The 22715-nt window shown below is 46.7% G+C and overlaps 1 protein-coding gene and 1 long non-coding RNA gene across 2 annotated transcripts; both read left to right on the top strand.

The window, feature by feature from the left end:
• Window positions 1-1491: 1491 nt before the first annotated feature.
• On the top strand, window positions 1492-19961 carry LOC136791258 (uncharacterized). The gene is made up of 3 exons (XR_010832875.1): window positions 1492-12247; window positions 14532-16652; window positions 18187-19961. It is a non-coding gene; the product is annotated as an uncharacterized lncRNA (long non-coding RNA).
• Window positions 19962-20404: 443 nt separating this feature from the next.
• FOXI2 (forkhead box I2) lies at window positions 20405-22374 on the top strand. The gene is made up of 2 exons (XM_048059401.2): window positions 20405-20845; window positions 20974-22374. Exons 1-2 carry the CDS (start codon window positions 20455-20457, stop codon window positions 21195-21197), a joined length of 615 nt encoding a protein of 204 aa, XP_047915358.2. The 5' UTR covers window positions 20405-20454; the 3' UTR covers window positions 21198-22374.
• The last annotated feature ends 341 nt before the right edge of the window (window positions 22375-22715 follow it).

Below are 22715 nucleotides of genomic sequence, written 5' to 3'. Positions count from 1 at the left end.
CACCTGTGCCTGTTGCATGACTCCAGGACAAATATAAACCTCTTTCTGTCATGTTTTCTTTATTTGTGCAGCTGAACTAGAACATACGATGTTCTACATCCCACCCAGATGACAAAGCCCTACAAAATTTATAGCTGACATTGCTTCATTAGCTCAGAATTGACTGTGGCATGCAGAGCAGGACCGCCCCGCGAACACGCCTGCTGACATCGGAGGTCTCGGCCTGCATAAAACTTACAAGTCAGGCTGGGAAAGGTCAACACCCAGAAGTTGTTTGTACTGATTGCTAATAGACTAACAAGCCTTTAAAATCATGTAAATGGGATGGAAAATATTCTGTTGACGAGGATGTGCTGCAGTTTCGTTTCGTATATTTATCTCATTAATTTCATAGCATGAATTGTGTTTTCTGAGCATCATTCATGAACATAAACCACTTATCCCTCAGTCATTGTTTTGTAGTCCCCCTTTTTTTCTGTTACAGGCTCGACAGGCCTGAGATTATCATAAACTCTTTGGAGCAGAGATATGTATTTGGGCAGCATCCAGCATGGTGGGACCTTCTCCTTTTTGAGCACTGACACTGTGAAAATGATGTTCAATAGCCATAATATGTAACATATGGAAAATTATGATAAGAATGTCTTTAAAGTCTTTTAATTAGATATGATTATGAGAATACTGTTTTCCTGCAGAAAACATTATTGAAGTCCATAAGAAACTTCATGGGTATTGGACTAGCTTGAAGGAAACTTGCTTATTTCTAGTTAGTTTGTATTAATTGAAAGTTTTTAATAAATTAGTATTACAGTGAAAGTAAATCTTTATGTTAGCATACACAGCTTGCCCTTAGGCATTCTCCTGTGGGATAATTGCAGATATTAATGATTTCTGTACTTCAAAGCACTTTAGATTTTGACTCAAAAACAAAACAATGTTTTTTATAGATAAAGCAGAGGAACTGGTTAGGAGGATGAGACCATATTTTTGGAAAATGTCTCACTTTAGCACCAGCATTGTTAGCAGAAGGGTGTGTGAGCAGGATTATGTCCAGCACCATGTCACGGCAGCTGGGAAGCTGCCGGCACTTAGGGACCAGCAGTGTCACCCAGCAGTGGATTTCAGGGGGTGGCTGCTCCCCTCTTACACTTTCTGCACTTCCACAGCTCTTTGTAGTACTCTGGTTTGAAGGTCACAAAGATGTCAGGAATGCTACTGAAAAAAAAAAAAAAATGTGTATATATATATAAAAATAAAAATATATACATGTAAATATACATTATATATATTATATATATTATATACTATATATATAAATATAATATATACAATATATTTATATATAAAAATATATTTATATATGTAAATATAAATGTGTATATATATACATATAACTATATATATATAACTCATATATATAACTCATATAACTCATATATATGTCATATAACTGATATATATATATATATATATATATGTATCAGAGTTCACTGATGTTGGCCAAAGAAGCACTTATGACCAGGTTGGTGGACACACTCAGCTTTTTTTCGATATGTATTTTCTGCTTTGCTTAGTGCTTTGGTCAGTTCTATGGGGGTTTTTCACACAGAGGGAAAGGAAAACTCGTCTCAGTCTGTGGAACTATTGTATGAATACAAGAATGACTTCATATGCAAGAAAATACAAGGTGAGGGATATAAAAAGAGCAGACCAAGGAAGTAACTAGTGACGGCTGCTGCTTCTGTAAAGACAGAAGAAACGGAGGCTGCTCAGAAAGAGCTGAAGAGTAAACACTGCTAATAAGCAAAGTAAATATGTGTTTGAACACGTGGGAGTAAATAAGCTTTACAGAATAATCTGAGACAAGCTTTTAATAGTTCCTGTGTGCATTTTGGTATGCAAGGGGGAAAGAGGAGCCGGCTGGCCTATGCAGGGCCTAAACATCACTTTGGATCCACAACACCATGTCCCCACGTCCCCAGGCATTTCCGTCCTCCAAGCAGGCTCCTGCAGAGCCCGTGCCGTGCAGCATGGACACAGCCTCTTCGGCTCTTTGTTCCTCCTGGCTGAAGCGCTGCCAGGCCCTGAAGATGTGACGATGGACAAGACCAGGGAGATGCTGATGTCCCTCTCATTACTGCTGCCTTGAACCTTGACCGGAGCGGTTGTGGAGATTTTCGAAAGCCGCCTTGATGTGGCCCTGGGCAACCTGCTTGAGCAGGTGTCGGATCAGATGGCCTCCAGAGGTTCCTTTGAACCTCAGCCGTTCTGGGATTCTGGGATTCTGTGTCCTTACTGCCCTCGTTTGTCCTCCAGCCTCTCGCACAGAGCCCACGTGTGCACCGCCGTGGCCAAGGCAGCTCCGCCGCTGGATCGGTCACCTTGCTGTGTGATGCCAAGCTGCCTGTCAGATCCTGAGTGCCAAAACTGATTTTTGAAAGATTTCCATCACTCTAATTAATTAAGAGCAACTCCTGCAACACCGGCATGCTCTTATTTCCTTGTGAGACAAACCAGCCTGTCCCTCCCTAGCTCTGAAATGGGAAGTGGATTTGCTCAAGGGGGCTGGCCTGCTCCAGCTGCTCTGTGTGAGGTGGTGGGGTGGTCCCCAGGCATTCATCTATGCATTGAGATATATGCATATCATATATGTCATATGATATCCATCGATGCTACTCCATTGCACCAGACCCGGTGGGGTCATGCATCGTGTATGCTCTGCACCGTGCCAGGGATGCTCTATTGTGGTCTGCAGCGTGGCTGCTCATCCCAAATCCTTTGCTTTTGGTAGCCAGCAACATCACACAGTGGCTTTAGTGCCAGGAGACAAAGAAATGCCCTCAGGCTGGCTCCCTAAATGGTTCCTTTTCTGCCAGCAGGACCTTCATCCGGTGGAATATGGTACACTGAAAAGAAGAGAAATACAAATAGGAGCAATTGGAAAAGGAAAGCCATTGACTTGTATACAAAAGTGACATTGGGAATAGAGCAGTGCATGCTCAGCCACATGGTTAGTTTGTTGGCTTTGCTGTCTCCTCACATCTCTTCATACAGAAAGCAGGTCTCTTCCAGCGGTGCTTAAAACGTGCTGAACATTAATGCAGAAGCAGCACAGGACACGTCCAAATGAAATAAAACCTCATGGAGGGTGTAAAATTAAAAACAACCACATGAAATATAACCGGTTTGGCCAAGTGTGAAGCCATGGAAGTTCTTGTTCTGCATTGCATCCTAGTGGTGCTAGTGCTGAAACTCCAGGTAGTCTGTCGGTGGACGTGTGTCCGATGCACGCAGCTTCCTGCAGTGCACAGAAACACCTGCACTAAAAATCCAACCAGTTCAATATGAAAACTCATAGGGTCCTAAAAGTTACCTCAGCTCTGGGCTGTGATAGTCCACTTGTTGCCTGCTGAATTGCAGCAGACACCATGGAGAGATAACAGTTCATTGCTGCTTACAGTGCCTCTGCTTTATTTCTTTTCGTGACTTCCTTCTGTTTAGCGTTCACGCTGAGCCCATTGAATGACACAAACGGTGGATTTGGGTGGTTTCTGCTTTTGGGTTTTGTTTTTCTTCTCTTTTTTTTGCTTATGCATAAAAGAATCATAATAGTCCTTAAAAGCTGTTATTCTCCATGCTGGGATAACACTCTTTAGCCCCCTGCTGCAAACAGCACGTACCGAATGCAGCATCTTCGTTACGAGCAGTAACCCTCGGTGCTCGGTAGGTTTTGGGCAGCCCTCAGCCTCCTGCTCCTCCTCACGGCTGCACATCGTGCAGCTCCGCAGGCTCTGAGCACGGACTTTTCCACCTGGGATGGCCGCAGGTGCAGAGCAGCAGGAGATGCCGGCTCTGCGTGCACGATGCAGGAGGACAGGGCACCTTCCCCTGCACGCTGCCTGGCTGAGCACAAGATGCCATTGAGACTAATTTTATTCTTCCATAGTGAATGTCCTCTGAGTATATGATGCAACCATTGCTGTGGCCATTAGGATCCAGCTGTTCCAGCTGTTTTGTATCAGCCAGATACGGGGATGTGTAGCTACTTACATATATTTTCTGCTTCACCTGGTCTCCCATCCCCAGCCTAATGGGGGATGCAACTTTAAGCCGTTAGAAGATTCAGCCGCAGCGTCATCATTTTGGAGTGGGAAGGTTCTCACTGCTCGGAGCTCAGATCCCGGTCACCTAGGGGCACAAGGATCAGCCTTTCCCAATGGACTGTGAGACCAGCAGTCTCTGCTGTGACACCTGAGACATAGAAATCGCGGACATTGCAGAGAAGGACCGAGCAAGTAAACTGATTACTTTGTGTGCAGGGCTGCTGATTTTTAAATGTTAGTATCTTAGCTATTTGTTTATTGGAATGCCATATGTACCTCATCAAGACACTGTCTATAGTTCGTAAGATCTTATTTACTGTTTGTTCAAACAGAATTGAATGATCAACTCCAAACTTGCAGGGTTTGTTTTTGTTTTTGTTTCTCTTTGTTATCCTGCACATAAGGGCAAAAAACAATCAAGAGATAAGAATTAAAGTTTGTTGAGAAAATAACTTCTCAACAGAGGTTGCATTTCTGTCTCACTTCAGTTGTGGTGCTGTGATTGATGTGACTAAGCTATGAGGTCCTTAAATATTTACATTTTCATACTACACACCAACACAAGCAGAAGGAATGATTTAGTTGTATTATTGTATGCTGCTGCTATACTGATTCCCCGTAAAACAGGGTCTGGGGCTGTGGTCTCCTATTCTTTTCCCACAAGGTTCAAAAAATAGTCAATTGATATTATTCGAATCATCACCATCCCAGTCCCTTCATGGGATGGATATACTACTGAAGTGTATCCTAGGTGTCCACGTTACCCCAGGACGTGTCCTCACCCGTGAGCCCAGCAGGTCAAGTCCCATGTCAGAGGGGGAACAGAGCTGGTGTAATCTCACTAGGGCATTTGCTCTGTCACCCACGTTGTGTAACACGCCGTGCCCCGTTATCCTTATGGACATTCATCAGCACATTATCATTCTCAGCAGTTAGTCATTTTTAGAAGAAGGAGAATTTGTGGAAGAAGGTCAAAGAAGATTAATAAGGGACAAAAAGTCTAATAACTACGCAATATTAGATGAAAATAGGAGAATGATTACTGCTCACAGTGTGCTGTTTGATCTTATTATCCTGCATTAGTGGAATCCATAATTTACAACTTTAATAAACTCCCAACCTCTTTGGGCCAAGATATACATGGCTGTTGTTTTTATTAGCAACATAATAGGAAGACGAGATCTGCAACATAATTACTCTGCATAAGCAAACTTCTAATCACTTTTATTTTTATTTTTATTTATTTTTTATGGCAACTAACAGGGACAAAACCAGACAAACTACAGCCCTGAGACTGTGCTCTCACCATCAGTTTTCCAGGATCATAGATTTTGATCTGTAAATAGAGGTCACTCTACCTTGGAAGTGCTGTTGAAATGGAAGGATCTAAGAAAGAAAGTTCAAATATTCTCCCCTAAAATTTATATTAACCACTCATTTGTTTTAAAAGACCTGAAGAATTTTAGGGAAAAAGGAGATATAGTGTGATTCCTAAGTAGCACGGTAAAATAGAACTTGGGAGACTACAAGTGATATTCCCAGCTCTGTCTGTAAACTCAGAGTATTTAAATATTCACAGACTTTCAGAGAGAATTAAACCTTTACCATATAGTTCCATAGGATAACTGAAGAGAATCCCAACATTGATAAGACTTCATTACCTTACTCAGATTTCTTTATAGGATAATTACATGGAACCTAATTACACCTGTAACTCATGTAACTCATGTTAAACTTTATGAATACTCTTTTTCCAGAGTTACTCCCTCTTTCAAGTTAATCTTTTCAATCAGTCTTTTTTTTTTTTTTTGTTAAATAAAGCAATTTTTCAGCGAGCCTGAGGCTCTCAGTTTCTGTGTCCAGGTGAATGAAGCTAAGCTGAAACAAAATAAAACATATGTGGTCAGTTCTTGCACTCACAACAAAACTGCCTGAATAACTTTCACAGGGCAGGTATCTGCCTGCCTTATTTGTGCTCCCACTCTGCTGGGCTAATAATAAGATGGTTGCTTGTGTTTTAGCTGGCTTGATATGCTAGAAGAGTATTTTTTGCAGGCAGATTTATGTCCATGGTCATAAACCAACCAATCTATACAAAATTCTACAACTTTGTATTTTCAGCTTTTCTGGCAATTTGAAATATCTGTAACCTGGTGCTGCTACTGATTATTTTCACTATTCTTAACTTATGTGAGTGCTTACCATTATAAAAGGTAATTGGCAAATAGTATCACGCTATTTGCTTGAGCACTGAGCTCCAGCTTTAATGTTTCTCTTCGCTCCTGCAGCTGAGGTCTCAACACAGTTCAACATAACACCTTGCTCTGGGAAATATCACTGTGCTTCTTTTCAGAGTAAATATTAAAGAAGAAAGTAACAGGATGGTAACACATTTCCGGGAGGTTTTTACTTGTTGTCCTTGGCTGTTCTCATGTGATCTCGTCTTCATTTCAGCCACCTAAACTCCTACTTCATTCTTTATGACATCGTGTTGCCGGCATCTCACCACTCTCAGTATGTGAGCTGTTTTTCTCTTGTATACATAGCAAATTTGAACAATACATCTCCATTTTAAGGCCTTCCTGGCCTAATTCCATCCATCTACCTATCATTTCTTTCACAGCACGGAGCCAGAGCGCTTGCACTCATCCAGTCAACGGTGCTGACCTTGGCTGCTGCTGCTTAATATACTTAAACAAGCTCTGTTCTCTGCTGCAAAGTCACCTTGCTGTCCTCGGTATTTCTCCTTCTTATTTCATCTTCTGGAATGCCAATAAATAATCCTGTTTTCCATGTCGACCAATATAATTTCATTCTTTCCTTGATGCTTCTGTTTTCTCCCCTATTATTCTTAGAGTCCGTGTTCTGGGGGCCAGTAGTCACACGTGTGTATTGGTAGAGCCTTCTTCTTCAGCCAGCCGCAATACAAACTGGACTACTACGACTATGACTATGACTACGACTACGGCTACTACTGCTACTAATTGCCTTAGAGAGCTCCGTTTTCATATGCTAGACAGGAGAGGATGAAATGGGAGAATTCAGGAAATACGAAACATCGAATTGCAACGCTTCCAGTCACACAGACACCTACAATAACCAGGTATGTATTTCCACGTGGGCTCCTGTAAATCCCGTAGGAGCTTTTGCAGGTGTCTCCAACAGGCCCTGGCAAACACATGCATGGGAGGAGATGGGTAGAGCTGTGAATTAACTAGATCTAACATACCAGGCAGAAAGAAGACAGTCAAGAGCTGGATAAATGGGTCATACCTTGCTTAAATGCTCTTCCTTTCTTTGTCCCTTGTCCTTTATGTTTCACACAGACTAACTTCTGATTATTGCCTTAAGATTGCAGAGGGTTAAGTCAATAGTTGATGTAGGAATATCTGTCAATTCTCTCTTCTTTTACACAGCACATTTGTGTCCGCTGCACCTGAGGAAAGGGGTGGAGGAGCCAAACCCCGAAGGGCAGGCAGTCAGCACCAGTGCCAAAACAGTCATGTAGGAGGAGAAGCTGGAACCATTGGGCTTGGGACCAAAGCCAGGGGGCACCTTCCCTAGAGGCACAGGGAAGGAGAAACAGTATGATTTTATCTTAACTGTGCAAAGCCTCAGCAGGGAAGGTGATCTCCTTGCGAGCAAAGGCTTGGATTTGCATGTGCAAGGGTGATTTTATATGGGATTTGGTGGTGGGTGGTGAAAGTTCTGGCTAGCTGGTGTTGGCTGACAGATCAGCCTGGATTTAAGGATAAGGAGGGTCAGCAAAGATCATAAAATGAACATATTGTTCAGTTTATAAAAAGGAAAGTATCCTATGTGGCAGATGCTAGTCATGTCACTTAGCGCTGCCCCTCGAAATGCATTTAGTAGCGCTGAACAGAGCAGCATAGGAAAGGTTACGCATAATACTCATAGTTCAATTTCCATGCATTGTTTAACTTACTAAATCTAATTCACTTTTCCACCCACTACGTAATTTAATTTCCATGAATATAATGGCTGGAATACAGTATTATCATGCCAGAGGCTAGCAGAAAGACCAGGTAGAGGTCAGGTGAATGTCTGAAAAACAAAATAAATTACAGAGAACAGATTGTTTTATTACAGGTTTTATCATCTTGTTTATAGAAGGAATAACTTTTGCAGTGATTGTTGATGATTTTAAATATTTTCACATTGTTGGCATAACAGAGCTGTTGTCATGATAGAAGAAAAACATAACCTCTGTGTGTCCTTGCTGAATTTCACTGGTTTCTTGGTGACAATCACAGCAATTAAAGCTGGAAAAAGAACTGTAGGTAAACTGTTTGCACTGAGTCATATCATGCAAATATTTTCCTTTTGAGCTTGAGCTAGCCTGAGTTTGAGCTCTGCCAGAAACCTGTTTTGTATGTTTTTGTCATGGGCCATGATTATTTGGTTTTGTGCATGTGAGAGCAAAAGCTTAACACAACCCAGGGTTTGTTTTTCCTTTGAGGAGTTGCACAAAATCTATCTGGAAAAAAACTACTAAGGCATTTTTCATTTTTTAGGAATAAATATATGCAATTCCCAGGTCAAAAGTGAGCTGTCGTATTTTTCACCCTTCAGTACTCTGACATAACTACAAGAATGGAAGAATAGTGAATTCAACCATGATCATTTTAACAAAAATTTAAACTAGTGTGAAATGTGTTTCCAGTGTAAAAACTTCACGTTGGTAATAAGCAATAAAACACTTGATGTGAAAGTAGGCAGGTGTGAGTGGTTTTGCATCAAGCTTTGAGCCCAGAATACATGCAATAAGAGACTGTAAAATAAGTATTTGAAGATTTTGTTTTAGCCTTGTGTTTTCCATAAACTGAGAGATGTTTTAAGCTGTGTTAGTGATCTCGTTTATTTTCAACAGCTGTGTGGATGACTGTCCATGAGTTTCACGGTGCTTAAGGTAGCATGACAGCATGATGCTGAAGGTAATCAAAGCAAGAGAGCTTTTCTGCCCAGGTAGGTCTTGGAGGACACCAGGTGAGCCAAAGCTCAGAGACACCAGAGGCAGGCCAAGGACCCCACATTCCTCTCTCGTCAGGAGTATAAATCAGCATGTAAGCTTGTAAAGCAAAGGTTTGATGCAAGGAAGCAAAAGAAGCATCCCCCTGCAGTGTCCCCAGGTTGTTCATTGTAGGGCTGCTCTGTCTCCAGGGGAATGCATCATCCAAGCAGCTCCTCTCGATGATGCACCGTCCCATACATCAGCGCAAGAGCATCATACATTACCCAAGCGAGCTGTAGCTCTCACACCGCATTACACCAATCCATCACCGAAGCAAGCTGTTGCTCTAATGATATATTAGTGTAATAATCTGAGCAAGGCATACCAATGATATATTACTCAAAAGATGGCACCATTTATGGCAGCAAGGTTCCAGGAAGATATTCAGAATAATTACGGGCTGCTGGCTGACTTCTACTGGCAAGAAAGTCAGCCAATGTACCCAGGATACGATGAGAGCTGCTTTCCCAGCTTGGGTTGGAAACGCCAGTATTGAAGTAGGCTTGCTGCTAGTATAGTGGTAAATACTCACTCTTCCTTAGCTGCAGTGAGTTGTTTTTAATTTGCCCTGGTCATTTGGTGGAAAAATCGAGACACCAGTTTCTCTAGGGAGTGCCTTTAGTACAGAGTAACTTCTTTCCAGGGTCAGGTTTCTATTTCTGCTGTTTTCTATGAACAGTTCCTCAGATTTGTGGTTTGTGTTAGGACAGTGACAAATAGTGCTTGTTATAATACTACATCCTTACAAATAATCTACACATTTTATTTTCATCCTGTGCTGTGGCACTTTGGTACCTACCTGGTACGGCATCATTCATGTCAGTAAACATGGGCAGAGATTAATTTTGCCCTCTGAATATTTCATTGGTTTGAATGTATTATATCATGAGAAGAAAGCTGTCTGCCAAATACTTCATATTTATAACAAACACTATATTTTTGCATAGTCCAATTGGCACTGTTATAGCCTAGCTTTCTGAATCCCTGCTCATCCTGACTTTTTACAGTAGCAAATTAATTGTATCTCATGGGAACAAAATTAAAGCATTCGAATAAAGAAAAAATGTATGTTGTAGAAAACCTAGAAGTAGAAATTATTAAGTGAACAATACTTCTTTTTATCTCTGACCTGTGTGAGTCAGCGAACCACATTTTTAACACAGACATGGGCTTATAGGGGTTGGCACATCGCAGTGCGAGAAGAAAAATAGAGCAGAGGCATCACCTTTCAAACGAAGGGCGATAAAATAATTAAATAGCCTGGGGGCGGCTTCAGTTCCTTAGATTCTGCAAGTTCTTTTCCAAATAAATGTATGAACTTATGTTTAACATTATAGTATCTATAACAATAATTAATATCACTAGTGCTTCTCTCCAAGGTCTCAAAGTGACTTCACAGGCAATTAGTCCCACAAGGCTGTAAGTACTAACGCCATCCTTTATACAGATGAGATCTGAAGGAAAAAGGGCCTAATTGGCTGAACCAAACCTATTAAAGTAAATGGGAGGTCGGGCCTGTGACTTTGAGTCAGGTTTTGGTGACTTGTACCAGCTCACGGATCAGTGGCGCGCCAATGTCCCGAGCCCCTCTCCAGCCTAGCTTTGTCTGGGGCTCCGGAGCAGGACAACAAATCTCCTGTTTGGGGTGGGTATGGGACATACCCAAATAAATCTCCCGTATGGAGTGGGTATGGGACATACCCAAACGAATCTCTCATATGGGACAAGCAAATTTTGTCGATGTGGGGACGGGAAGGTGGTGCGCTTTTGGAAAAACAGCCTATGGGGAGGCTGAGAGTGAGAAACTGGGCTTTGTGTAACATATTGCACCTGATGTTAAAACATTTTTCTCAGAAGTAACGTCCTTGACTCTTTTTCTGTAAGAAATGCTTCAGTGAGCAATTGATCTTGTAGTTTCCTACCAGTTACGCCACATACAGCAAAGTACGATCTAAAATAAATAAATCTGATATGCCACATAGCCCTGATCTTCCTTTCAACGGGAAATGACAGACTTGCTGAACCGTGAATATGATTTCAGGTTGATTTTGTATCACTGGAATCTTTGAGGTGTTGCATATACGAAATGCATCAAATTAACATGCCCTGCCCTCTGGGATTATTATTATTTTTAAAATCCTTGTTATTATTTTTTATTTGTATTGTTGTGATGAAAGGTATAGTAAGGAGCCTACTTAAAAAAGTGGGCTGGAAAAAAAGAATTTGTTTTTGGTATTATAATCAAATTCAAAAAAATAACCCGTAATGAACAGTTAGAAAAGGCTGTCGCTTTGGTCATCATGGTCAAGGTGCTGAACGTAGCGTGTGATTTACCACACTAATATATGAGGAAGATGTCAGCAGCAGATGCAAGTCCAACGTTGGCTGCAAGCCTTCTCTCTTCCAAGATCACTTCTGTGTAAGGGCGATGCGTCTCTGTGCTTCCAGGTTATCAGTTATACCAGCTGTTTGTAACAGTTTTTCAATGCTCAAATTCTCCAGCTCAGCAGACTGCATTTGGCAAGAGTCTTGGTGTTGCTAAAAGGTAGATTTCATTTTATTTCTAGGTAAGGTGTTCTCTGACCCTAATGGTGACTCCAAGCATGCTCTAAGGCCCCAGCAAGTTAAATTAGCCCTTGGCTCACTTACATTTGTACACAGCTTCAAACCCTTTGACTCCTGAAACACAGCTGAGTTCCAGGTGCGTGGTTATCTCTCCCCTGCACTTTGGTTAGTGAGTTGTAGCTGTCTATAACGTGCAAAACAAGTGCAAAATGCTATGTCAAAAATCTCCTTTCATTTAGGCTTTGTTCAGGGTCAAACACCTTTGCACAGGAGCAAAGCCAGTGTTGCAAGGAAACAAACCCCACTTAGTGGTGTGTTAGATACGCGGCAGCCAGTAGCAGAAGGTCCTGAACTTGTAACTATGAGCAATACTCCGTGTGTCAACAAAATGAGGCTGGATATTTTTAACTGTTGACTTCTTTACACAGCAGTCAGCAAATGAAGACTTGAAGGTGAGCAGTTAAAAGTACAAACACTGTCAAGCAAATTTATTGATGAGATGACGGGCAAAATCCTCAGGACATTGGACGCTGCCTGGTGAAAACAGGTGAGTTTGGGCTTGGAACTCCTGCCAGGGAGAGTCATCCAAAGGCAGTCACTTGGAACTAATGAAGGTGGACTTCAAAGAAACCTAAACAACCAGCAGAAAATGAAACTGGCTAATAGCTCAAGCTGCCCCCAGAGGAGGCCAGGAGCCTGAAAGCTCAGCTGTTAATGCCTTGCAGTGACCGGAGAGGTGTTCCCACGCGATGCCTAACAGCTGGAGGAGCGGGGGTAAGGGCTGAGCTCCGCTGCGAGTTTCTCTGTCCGTCCTTCATCAGATTATGTAAATTGCTGGACAGAAATTTACATAATCTGGTGCCTGCAGACGGTGAGCAGATCGGCAGGAAGGGAACAGAGAGCCAAGGATGCTCGAGCCGTATTCAGGGGAACTTTTGTTACCATGCCCTGCTCCTCCAGATACCCCTCAGCACTGGCTGCGGCAATATGGTTGGTGTACTCCAAATAACACCACCAAGGAGAAGTTGTCCATTATTTTGCTAAATTTTTGGGTGGAAATCAGAAAGGGGGGCAAGCTGGCATCAGCGGCTGAGCAGACGTCCAGCTCGCGGGCTCCTGGCTGGCAGCACGCCTCATGTTCTCTTTGATAGATGGGCTTCCTGGCCAGGGAAATAAATGGGTTTTGTCCACCGTCCAGCACAGCAAGGCTCAGCCGATCTGAAAATAAATCACAGAGCATGATGTAAACGCTCATAAAGGCTTTCAAAAACAAAGCAGGTCCTCAAGGAGACATTCTCTGCAATGTCTTTCCATTAAACATGAGTTTTGCAGTAATGAATAGCCTACTTAATAAAAAATGCAAAAAAAAAAAAAGAAAAGAAAAAAAAATAAAAAGAGGTTCCTTGTTGATCCATTGCAGCAGCACAAGATGCTCCCAAAGTGCTGCCCCTTCTGTGTTGGCACTGCTACAGGACATCCAACATTTGATACTGATCTTCTGTTTAGTCCATGGGCATAACGGGAAAGGAGATGCTCCTTGGGGAAAGGAGCGACACCAGCTCTTCAGGAGAGGTGGTTGGGAATTTGGGGGCAAATGTGTTTTCTTTACTGAATGTGGAGAAGAAACACCCTTTGACTTCTTCATTCTTCTCTCATAAACAGACAAATTGTCCTGGTGCTGCAACCACAACAAACTCTACCACTGAAATGAGGGTTGCATCCCCCTTCCATCTAGGTGCTAAGGTGTGAAAGATTTGTAGTAAGGGCCACTACAGTTTGATGGTCTTTCCATAAAATACATAAAATAATATTTATTTTTTTTCTCAATAAAAGGCAGATGTTACACCTCCAGAATTCAACAGACCAGACACTTTATATTGATGTCTGAACACTGTCAAACTGAAAGGGTCTCTCTATACCAGATCCCTGAAGAGCTGAAATAAAATAGGAAATGAAAGTGAAATAGAAATGTAATATACTGAGCATTAAAATATTTGTATGTCCTATTTTATATAACCCATACTTTTATACTACATGTTTTCTAACTCTGGCAGAACGTGAAATTTGAGCGTTGAAAAATGGAATCCTGTTGTGTCTGAAAAAGTTATTTTAGGTCATTTTAGATATTTCTAAAAGGCATTAATTATAATTTTGCTCTTTTTTTGAGGTCACAGTACTAAAGTTGCCTGGAGTTATAGGTGGAAATAGATGAAACATAACACCAGTGACATTTTAAAAGCTGTTCTAAAATGGATTTTCTGAAAAATATTCCACATGCATAGAATATATAACCATATAACCATGCAAGATGATACCAAAGAAGACAGCTCTTTAATATGAAATGTAATGGACAAAGGAAGACAAACAAATCAATGCATTTCCCACTTTCTTTCAGATAGATTTTCCTGGCAGGCATCTCAAACCCCAATCATACCGGAAGGCAGAAAGTGTTTGGCTGGAGCATACGGAGAGCTTCCTGCCGGACCCTTTTCATGTCCAAATTGCTGCTGAATGATTTGCAGCACGTTTGCTCCCTAAATGATGCTGCAGTCAATTTATTTTTCAAGGCAACCTCTTCTGAATTTCAGGTCCTGATCCAGGATCATTTTAATGAGAGAGGAAAAAAAAGAAAAAAAAAAAAAAAGCACTGACCAAAGTCTAAAAAGTTAGACTGAAAGAAAACTTAATGAAGAAATGTACAGTCTTACCATGCTGGGAAGGTGCTAACTCTCTTTTGTGCTTGTGACTTTAAATTTCTGAAACGTTAAAACAAAATGTTATTGGTGCCCCCTTATTTCTTTTTTTCACCATGTCCTGCTTTTCTTTCGCAGAGATTCATGTTTTTAGAGCCCAGAAAAGCCGCTTACTGAGGAATTAACAACTCTACCTTAAGCAGGCAGATGTGAACGTTAGGTGCAGCACCTGTTGTTATGTGCCACATCTTCTCACTGCTGTGCTCGACGCATGCCTGAAAGTTAAATTTCCAACAGCAGCAACTGGGTGATTGTTTTCAGAGCGAAGCTGTACACCTGCTGGTTTAAGACATCGCTTTGCCCACCCAGCCAGGATGCATCCGCACTTTTCCTTTGCCCCACAGCCAAGGAATCCTCACCCCAAGCTCTCCGCCTGGCCAGCAGGAGGATTTTTCCTCTGACCACAGGCTTGTGGCCGGGAATGACAGCCCCTTCCTCCAGGCTGTCCAGGAACACAGCCGGGCGCGCATCCTGCTTCAACACGAGTGATTCCCATTATTTAACCCCAAGCCGTGGGCTGCGGCACACCACAACTTCATGGAGGGACCTGAGACGCTACCAAAAGCCTGTCGGTGGGCCAGGTGATCTCGTTGCGTTTATTGCTTTGTAATGTGAATCACTTAAAAGTCACCCATAACTTCAGCATCTTGAATCACGTGCGTGACGCAACCGAGCCGTTCCGCTGAGCTTTACCATTTGCCAGCTGCCGATGATAAAACGTCCCGCATTGGAGAAGCTGCCTCTTCTTCCTCTGAGGTATCACAGGTGTGCACACATTTCAAATTACTGGTACTTTTTTCAAGCAATGAAAGATAAAAGCTTAGTTTTGATAAAGCCAATAGAAATTGCAGATGTTTCTGAAAGAAGACATTCCAGACTTTAAAAACTTTTAATTAAGTAAAAATTGCTGTTACAACTTTTTATGTGCATATATATATATATTTATATATGGACAGGAAGAAAATTAACTGATTGAATTAAATACTGGAACTCTGATAAAGGTAGAGGAAAAGTTATGGATGAACTCCAACCCATAAATTTTCATGAATAATCAGAAGTGCATATAAATGAAATGATTTAGCCATGCAAAGTATATACATTCAAATAATCAGGACATGACATCTCAGGAGCTGCATACGATGCCAAAACCTTTGATGTATGCAAAGTCTATTATTCTGAGACACAGTAGACTGAAAAATGCAAATGCCACTTCTCTCGTACTAAGCCATTCTTAATGTAGCCATGGAAAAGTATTGCCTGATCTGCTGAATGTTAGATATTAAAATAAATCATAATGCATTGTGTAATTGAAATGTTGCAAACTCCAGTAGATCTGTCTCTCTTGTTGGTTTCTTTTAAGAGATGCATTACAGGATTAAACCATAATTGCTGAGATTATGTGAATTCTAATTTTAGACTTAATTTAGTTAATTGCCACAGCCTAATTGGCTCAAGCTTGATTGACCTGAAAAATGCCCATTTGTTAGCTAGTAATTGTAATGCCAAACGAGCAGAGCTGTGTTAAATTCAAAATAATATTTGGGTTCGTAGTCACAATATTTGCTGAATTTCTTTCTGTTTTGATAAATTCTGAGTAGTTCATGTTAAATTACGTGTTGTTTGTCATCCCTCATTGTGTGTGTGTATTCCACCTTCTCCCACTTCTTTGTATTTTTAATGAGGGGAGTTTATTCTCAAGTGCGCCGTTTCAGGAGAAATCGCAGACTGATGTTTTTGGTGCAAACCACCCACCTTTCAATCAGCTCTGCCAGAAAGTTGCAGAACGCTTTGTTCCAGTGAACTGCTGCCCTTCAGTCTTCCCTCAGCCCCCTCCCAGGTGAGCAGCACAACCGGGCTCTGTACACCCCCTTCAGATTTACCTGCGCTATTTTGGCTGCAGAAACAAGGGGATGTGTTGAGAAGCGATGCGGGGGAGTCAATCCTCCTCCGAGGAGGACTTGGCCCTGGAGGTGGGCGAAGTGCCCCGCCTGACCCCAGCGGGAGGATTTTCAGCTGACGAGATGTGCCGTGGGAGATGTGGCACCTGCGGCGATGCCTGGTGGACCTGCCAACCCTCACCGCAACACCTGGGGAAAACGCTCGGTGTTGAGTGGTGGTGGTATTTAATCTCGGCCCTAACATGCTTTGGGAGTTGCCTGCTTTTCTGCTGTTGTTTTGGGGGATGGCGAGGTTTTCCAGGTACTCATTTTTAAGGCAGGTGACAGAAACTGGCAAAACTCCTGGCGCTGGCATCCCGGGCTCTGAGTTTTAACGCGGCAGGTTCGCTTCTCACCACCCTGACCTCAGAAAGGGTGCTCCTCTTTTGTAGCTCGCCCTGTTTGCTTGAAAGGCCTGGCGGAACGGACTGGGACGGGCTGGAGGCGCTGAGCCGGGGCACAGCCACCGGGGTGCCCTCCTTTTACCTGGCCCCGCTACCTGCCCCAGGCACCCGGCGCTGACCCCAGAGCACGCACCGCGCCCGCTGCACCCACGGGCCGGCCGCACGGCGCCGCTGCGGCCCCTGCTGTAACCGAAATCACCCACGCGGGGTGCGGGGGGGGGCCCGCAAAGCCGAGGCGAGGCGGTGCGAGGCCGGCCGGCGGCAGCAAGCACCCCGCTAGGTGGCACCGCAGCCCCGCGGCTCGCGGCTGCGGGGGGGTGCGGGGAGCTGCGGGGGGGTGCGGGGGGGTGCGGGGAGCTGCGGGGGCGGGGAGCTGCGGGGTGCGGGGGGCTGCGGGGGGGTGCGGGGGGCTGCGTGGTGCAGGGGGTGCAGAGGGCTGCGGGGTGCGGGGGGCTGCGGGGTGCGGGGGGGGTGCGGGGGGCTGCGGGGTGCGGGGGGCTGCGGGGTGCGGGGAGCTGCGGGGTGTGGGGGGCTGCGGAGCGGTGCGGGGAGCTGCGGGGGCTGCGGGGTGCGGGGGGCTGGGGGGGGGTGCGGGGGGGCTGCGGGGGGCTGCGGGGGGGGGGCGGGGGGCTGCGTGGTGCAGGGGGGTGCAGAGGGCTGCGGGGTGCGGGGGGCTGCGGGGTGCGGGGGCGGGGGGCTGCGGGGGCGGGGAGCTGCGGGGGGCTGCGGGGGCGGGGGGCTGCGGGGGGCTGCGGGGGGCTGCGGGGGGCTGTGGGGGGCTGCGGAGCGGGGGCTGCGGGGAGCTGCGGGGGGCTGCGGGGGGCTGCGGGGGGGGGAGCTGCGGGGGGGGGGGCTGCGGGGTGCGGGGGGGTGCGGGGAGCTGCTGGGGGGGGCTGCGGGGGGCTGCGTGGTGCAGGGGGGCTGTGCAGAGGGGGGGGCTGCGGGGCTGCGGGGGGGTGCTGCGGGGTGCGGGGGCTGCGGGGAGCTGCGGGGGCGGGGGGCTGCGGGGTGCCGCTCCTCCAGCCCACGGCTCCGCCCGGGAAATTCCCAGCTGGGGGTTTCGGGTGAAGCCGGAGCAGAAGCAAAGCCAAGCTGCGAGCTGGTGCCTCTCCCGCAGCGAGAGCCGGAGGTGTTTTTCCCGCGGGTCACGCACCGTAAAGCGGTTAAGGAGCCGTGTTTCGGTGTTTAGCGGAGGCTGCTGCCTCCTAGTAAAAGGGCTCCTGTGAAGCCAGAAGCAGCCAGCAGTAACAAACACGGTGCGTGCGAGTGCTTTCGTGTCCTGGGGGGGGGTCAGCTTTACCGAGAAAGGGAGAATTTAACGAGCTCTCTGCAGACTTGTACATTTCTACCTTTAGAAAATACATTAAATGCGTTCACTTGCTTACACGGCAGATGTCTGAAACCTACCGGAAAGCTCAGCCAGCCCACGCTGAAGTTTGCCACGAGGCCCAGGACGAACACAACCACCACCCCAGTGCCCGGCTGCTCTGACCCGATGGCTACGAACACATCCTGCCTCTCCCTGGGGTGGCAGCTGTAGCTCATGGACGGGCAGGGCACAGCCAAGCGGGGGCACAGGACACAAACCTGCCTTGTGAGAAACCCGTGGGCAGCCGCTCCACGATCCTGGGGGCGACCTGGGGGTGGGTGTCCCTGCAACATCAACAAGAGCAGCGAGCTCAGGGAACAGCGGCTGGTTGTTTGCTGAGCCGACCTCACGGAGCTGGAAGGGGTATCACCCCTCGCCCACCTGGGATTTGAAGATGGGTCTTCTAAAAATATGCCTAAATTTACCAGTTGGTCTGAATCCCTTGTCAGTAGCAGTTATTCGTAATTTCTCAGTGAGCATGCATAAGTGTTCAGTGAAAACTATTTGTTACAGAGTAAGGTTTTCAACTTTTTTACTTTTATTTTTCCACCTCACGAAGGTGCAAATGGCCACGGTTACAGACAACTGGCATGCTTTTTGCAAGCATTTTTTTGGAAGTTCGGACACATCAGTGTGCCTTGCTGCGTGGCCTGGCGGTCAGCAGTGAGCCTTCACTATCAAATTATCGCGACATGGCAAGGGCCAGGGTGGGGGCTCCAGCAAAGCCATGGGTGCAGGAGGTATGGTCAGCTCTGAGCAGGTCGGAAAGCAGCCGGACCCTTGGCTTGGCGCAGGGGCTTGACATAAGCCTATATGCATACATCTACGTGTAAAATGGGTTATAGCACCCATATATATATGTGAAATGTGTTATAATGCTCATGCTCCGGGGCAAAAGCTATCCGCTGTCTTGCATTAGGAAGAAACTCGATCTCCTAAGTGTGTCTCAGGTCTCTGGAGCATCTGGTTGGAGCCGCTCCCAGGGAGAGCGCACTGGATGACACCGACCTGCCACGGGAACGTGAATTTTACACACACAGAGTATAATGGTCTAGAAAAAAAGTGTTTCAGACATAAGAATGGTACTGAAAAATGCAAAGATCTAGTGATACAGATGTTCTTTCACAGCTGCATTTGCAGACCCAGAATACAGGTTGTGGACTAAGAATTGGAAATGATTTTATTTGTATGAGATGTCACCTGAAGTATTTTAGTTCCTTACCACAGATCAGTAGCCCATTTACATTTCTCTATAGCTATAGCTACTGATAAAGCCATTTTTCCTGTATGTCTCAGGACTAGTCTGAAATTTCTAAAAGATGGAGGTACTCTACAGCAAGAGAATACACACAAGTAGAATTTAAAATATTTTTTTTCATCAAATGATGTTTTCTATAAAAGACGAACAATTTTAGGTGATTTTCTTCTCGGTGTTTCCACATTGGTGGGAAAAGCATAACCCCAAAGTCTGCTTTTACTGGAGAATAAGAAATGCAGAAGAAAACTTTTTATAGGATGCCATGCGTATGTCAGAAAAAAAAAAAAAAAGTGAGAATCAAGTTATGCACATTTGAAATCATTTTGAATGATTCAAAGTAGAAACCATTTGGCTGCAGTATTGCACCAACGTGGTACAGGTGCACGGTTTGATGTTGAGCAAAGCAGAGTGCAAATTTTACTTTTTAATGCCAGCAGTACCAAATGAAAAAAAAGTCCTTTCCTCCTCTTCTAACCCAGGCTGTGGGCACCAGACCAAACAGAAAGCCCAACTCCCACACCGAATTTCTTGTTTTTTATTTTTTTTTTATTTTTGTTTTTTTTTTGTTTGCTTTTTTGTGTTTTGTTTTGGTTTGGTTTTGCTACAGCTCTGTCTGTGGGCCAGCGAGGGTGTGAGCACACCGCATTTCCTCATCACGGAGAGGAGTTTAGTTTGAGTTAAGGAGGTTGGTGTTAGGCACATGTGTACGTACAGGACCGCGCGCGCTTTCAGGGTGTTCGCAATGGGAAATTTCAATTTTCGGGTGACAGCATTTTTTGTTTTGTACCGAAATACCGGAGAGCGCGCTGATGGCTTATTGCAAGCGCGTTCATTTGCTGGGAGTCGGCGCTGGCCGAAGGCCGCCCGGGCTCTCCCACTGCCGTGCCACAGCCCCGCAGACCCCGCACGGGGGTGCAGCCGGGGGGGGGGGGAGGCTGGGGGTGCGGACCCCGGGGGGGGGGGGGGGGGCCGTCCCCGCGGGGCGGGGGGGCTCTATATAACGGGGCGGCGGGCAGCGGGGCGCTGCGGGAGCATGCACGCCTTCGGGCCGCCTCCCCGCGGCCGGGAGCTGCTGCTGGACGGGGCGGGCCGCCCGGCCGGCCTCCCCCTGCCCCTGCCCCTCACCCTAAGCCTGCCCCGGCCCCGGCCCTCGCCCGCCGCTCCCTGCCCGTGGCTCGGCGGCCCCTCCGCCCCCCGCCCGCCGCCGGAGAGCCCCCGGCCGCCCTACTCGTACTCGGCGCTGATCGCCATGGCCATCCACAGCGCGCCCGGGCGGCGCCGCACCCTGCGCCAGATCTACCAGTTCGTGGCCGACACCTTCCCCTTCTACCAGCGGAGCAAGGCCGGCTGGCAGAACTCCATCCGCCACAACCTCTCCCTCAACGACTGCTTCAAGAAGGTGCCGCGGGACGACGACGACCCGGGTAAGGCGCCCCGGAGGGGATGGGGTCGCAGCGGAGCCGAGCCGAGCCGAGCCCCCCCTCCCTCCTTCCCCTCCCCGTCGGGGCCCGGGCCGCGGCCGACGGGCTCGGGGCTCTTCCTCTCTCCGCAGGCAAAGGCAGCTACTGGACCCTCGACCCCAACTGCGAGAAGATGTTTGACAACGGCACCTTCAGGAGGAAGAGGAAGAGGCGCCCCGACGCCGGACCGCCCGACGGGGCGGGGGGCAGCGGCGGGGCCCCGGGGGGCTCCTCCTGCCCGGCCGGGCTGCGGGGCCCCCCCGGCGGCTTCAGCTCCAGCGGGGCCCCCTTCGGCCGCGCCGGGGCCCAGGCGTGAGCGTTCCCCCCCCGACGGCGATTTGCTCCTCGAGGAGCGTTTTTGTAGCGCGGAAATGTACATTTTTGTAGAGATATAAACAGACAGAGGCGGAACGAGGGCTGTGTGTGTGCTGGGAGCGAAGCCGGGGGGGCTGCGGGAAGCTCTCCCCGTCGGGGCCCTGAAGCCCCGCGCCCACCCCCGTGGGCTGAGGCGGCCCGACCCGTCCCGTCCCACGGACACCTCGGAGGGGCTTTAATATCCAGCCCCGGGGGAGGTTAACCTTGGTCCCCCGACGTGGCTGGGCCGGCAGGTGCCGAGGGTGCGGGGAGGGTCAGTGGGATGTGCCCCCCCCACCTCCCCCCCCCCCCCGGGGCCGGGGCTGCCGTGGGGTCCTTCTGCATAACCCCCCCTCCGGGTTCTTTTTTTCCAAACACAAAAGCTCATCTTTGTGTCAGCCCGCGGAGCCGACGCTAATTTATACGAAGAATTTCAGCTTTAATCGAGCGTCCAAAACTGCGCCGGATCCCCGCTGGGGAGCTCTGTCATTGCCGGGTTCCCCGCTGGCCGCCCTGGCAGAGGCTCGCGGGGTGATCCCCCTGCAGCCCGATCCCCCTGATCCCCCACTGCCCGATCCCCCCACGTCCACCGCTGGCTCTCCCACCTCGTACGGGACGTCCCAGCTCCGTGGTTTTTCCAAAGCTCCAGAAAAGTGCAACTGTAGCGGTCCACAGCCCCACTTTCCATTTGGGCTTTTCATTTAAGACCTGAAACGCGAGGGTTTTGGCTGCCCGCGCCTGCTCACCAGTGCCCAGTGCCTGTGTCCCGCTTCCCAGTTGCTCCTCGAAGGTCTCAGAGTCTGAAGAAAGCAAAGCTGAGAATTATACAGTCCGCTGCCTTTCCCTCGTGGCTCTGTCTCCTCTGTCCCACTCTTTCTTGCTTAGGACAAAAATACACTTTTCTCAAATAAAAAGCTAACAACATTATTGCTGTAGTTTCAAAAAAAAAAAAAAAAAAAAGCAGAAACCTGGGTTTTTCTTTTTGATTTGCAAATATCCAACTTCAGTAGACCCAGAGTAAAGAGAATAGCAAGCTGAACTTGTCAGCCACGATCCTGTGTTAAGGTTACACGGTCAAATTTCTTTTTTTATTAATCTGCTCTTTGTAAAAAGCTTCATACAGGAAAAATTACAAATCCCAGCATTTTGGTGCTATTTCTGGGATCTCCAGGTCTCGGAGTCCTTAAAAACCAAGTTCTGGGCACCCGGCTGCCCACTGCAGTGTTAGCTTCTGCTGAGCACGGGGGTGGCTGTGGCACCAAGGAAAGAGCTCGCAGCTTTTCACCATTTTCCCCTCAAAAAACGTGGCATTGGGGTTGAAAGGTGTCACTACCTGACGGCATGCCCAAGCGGAGCAGGAAATGGTGTTCATGGTGCATATTAACAAAGACATGCTGGAGACTTGGGCTTATATCAACATACAATGGAAAAGTTTAGGAAATCTCATAGTTAATGGTATAAAATGATTATTCATCCATAG

The sequence above is a fragment of the Anser cygnoides genome, chromosome 7 (assembly GCF_040182565.1).
Source record: "Anser cygnoides isolate HZ-2024a breed goose chromosome 7, Taihu_goose_T2T_genome, whole genome shotgun sequence".
NCBI classification, from domain to species: domain Eukaryota; kingdom Metazoa; phylum Chordata; class Aves; order Anseriformes; family Anatidae; genus Anser; species Anser cygnoides.
This window is presented reverse-complemented; position numbering and strand designations above follow the sequence as displayed.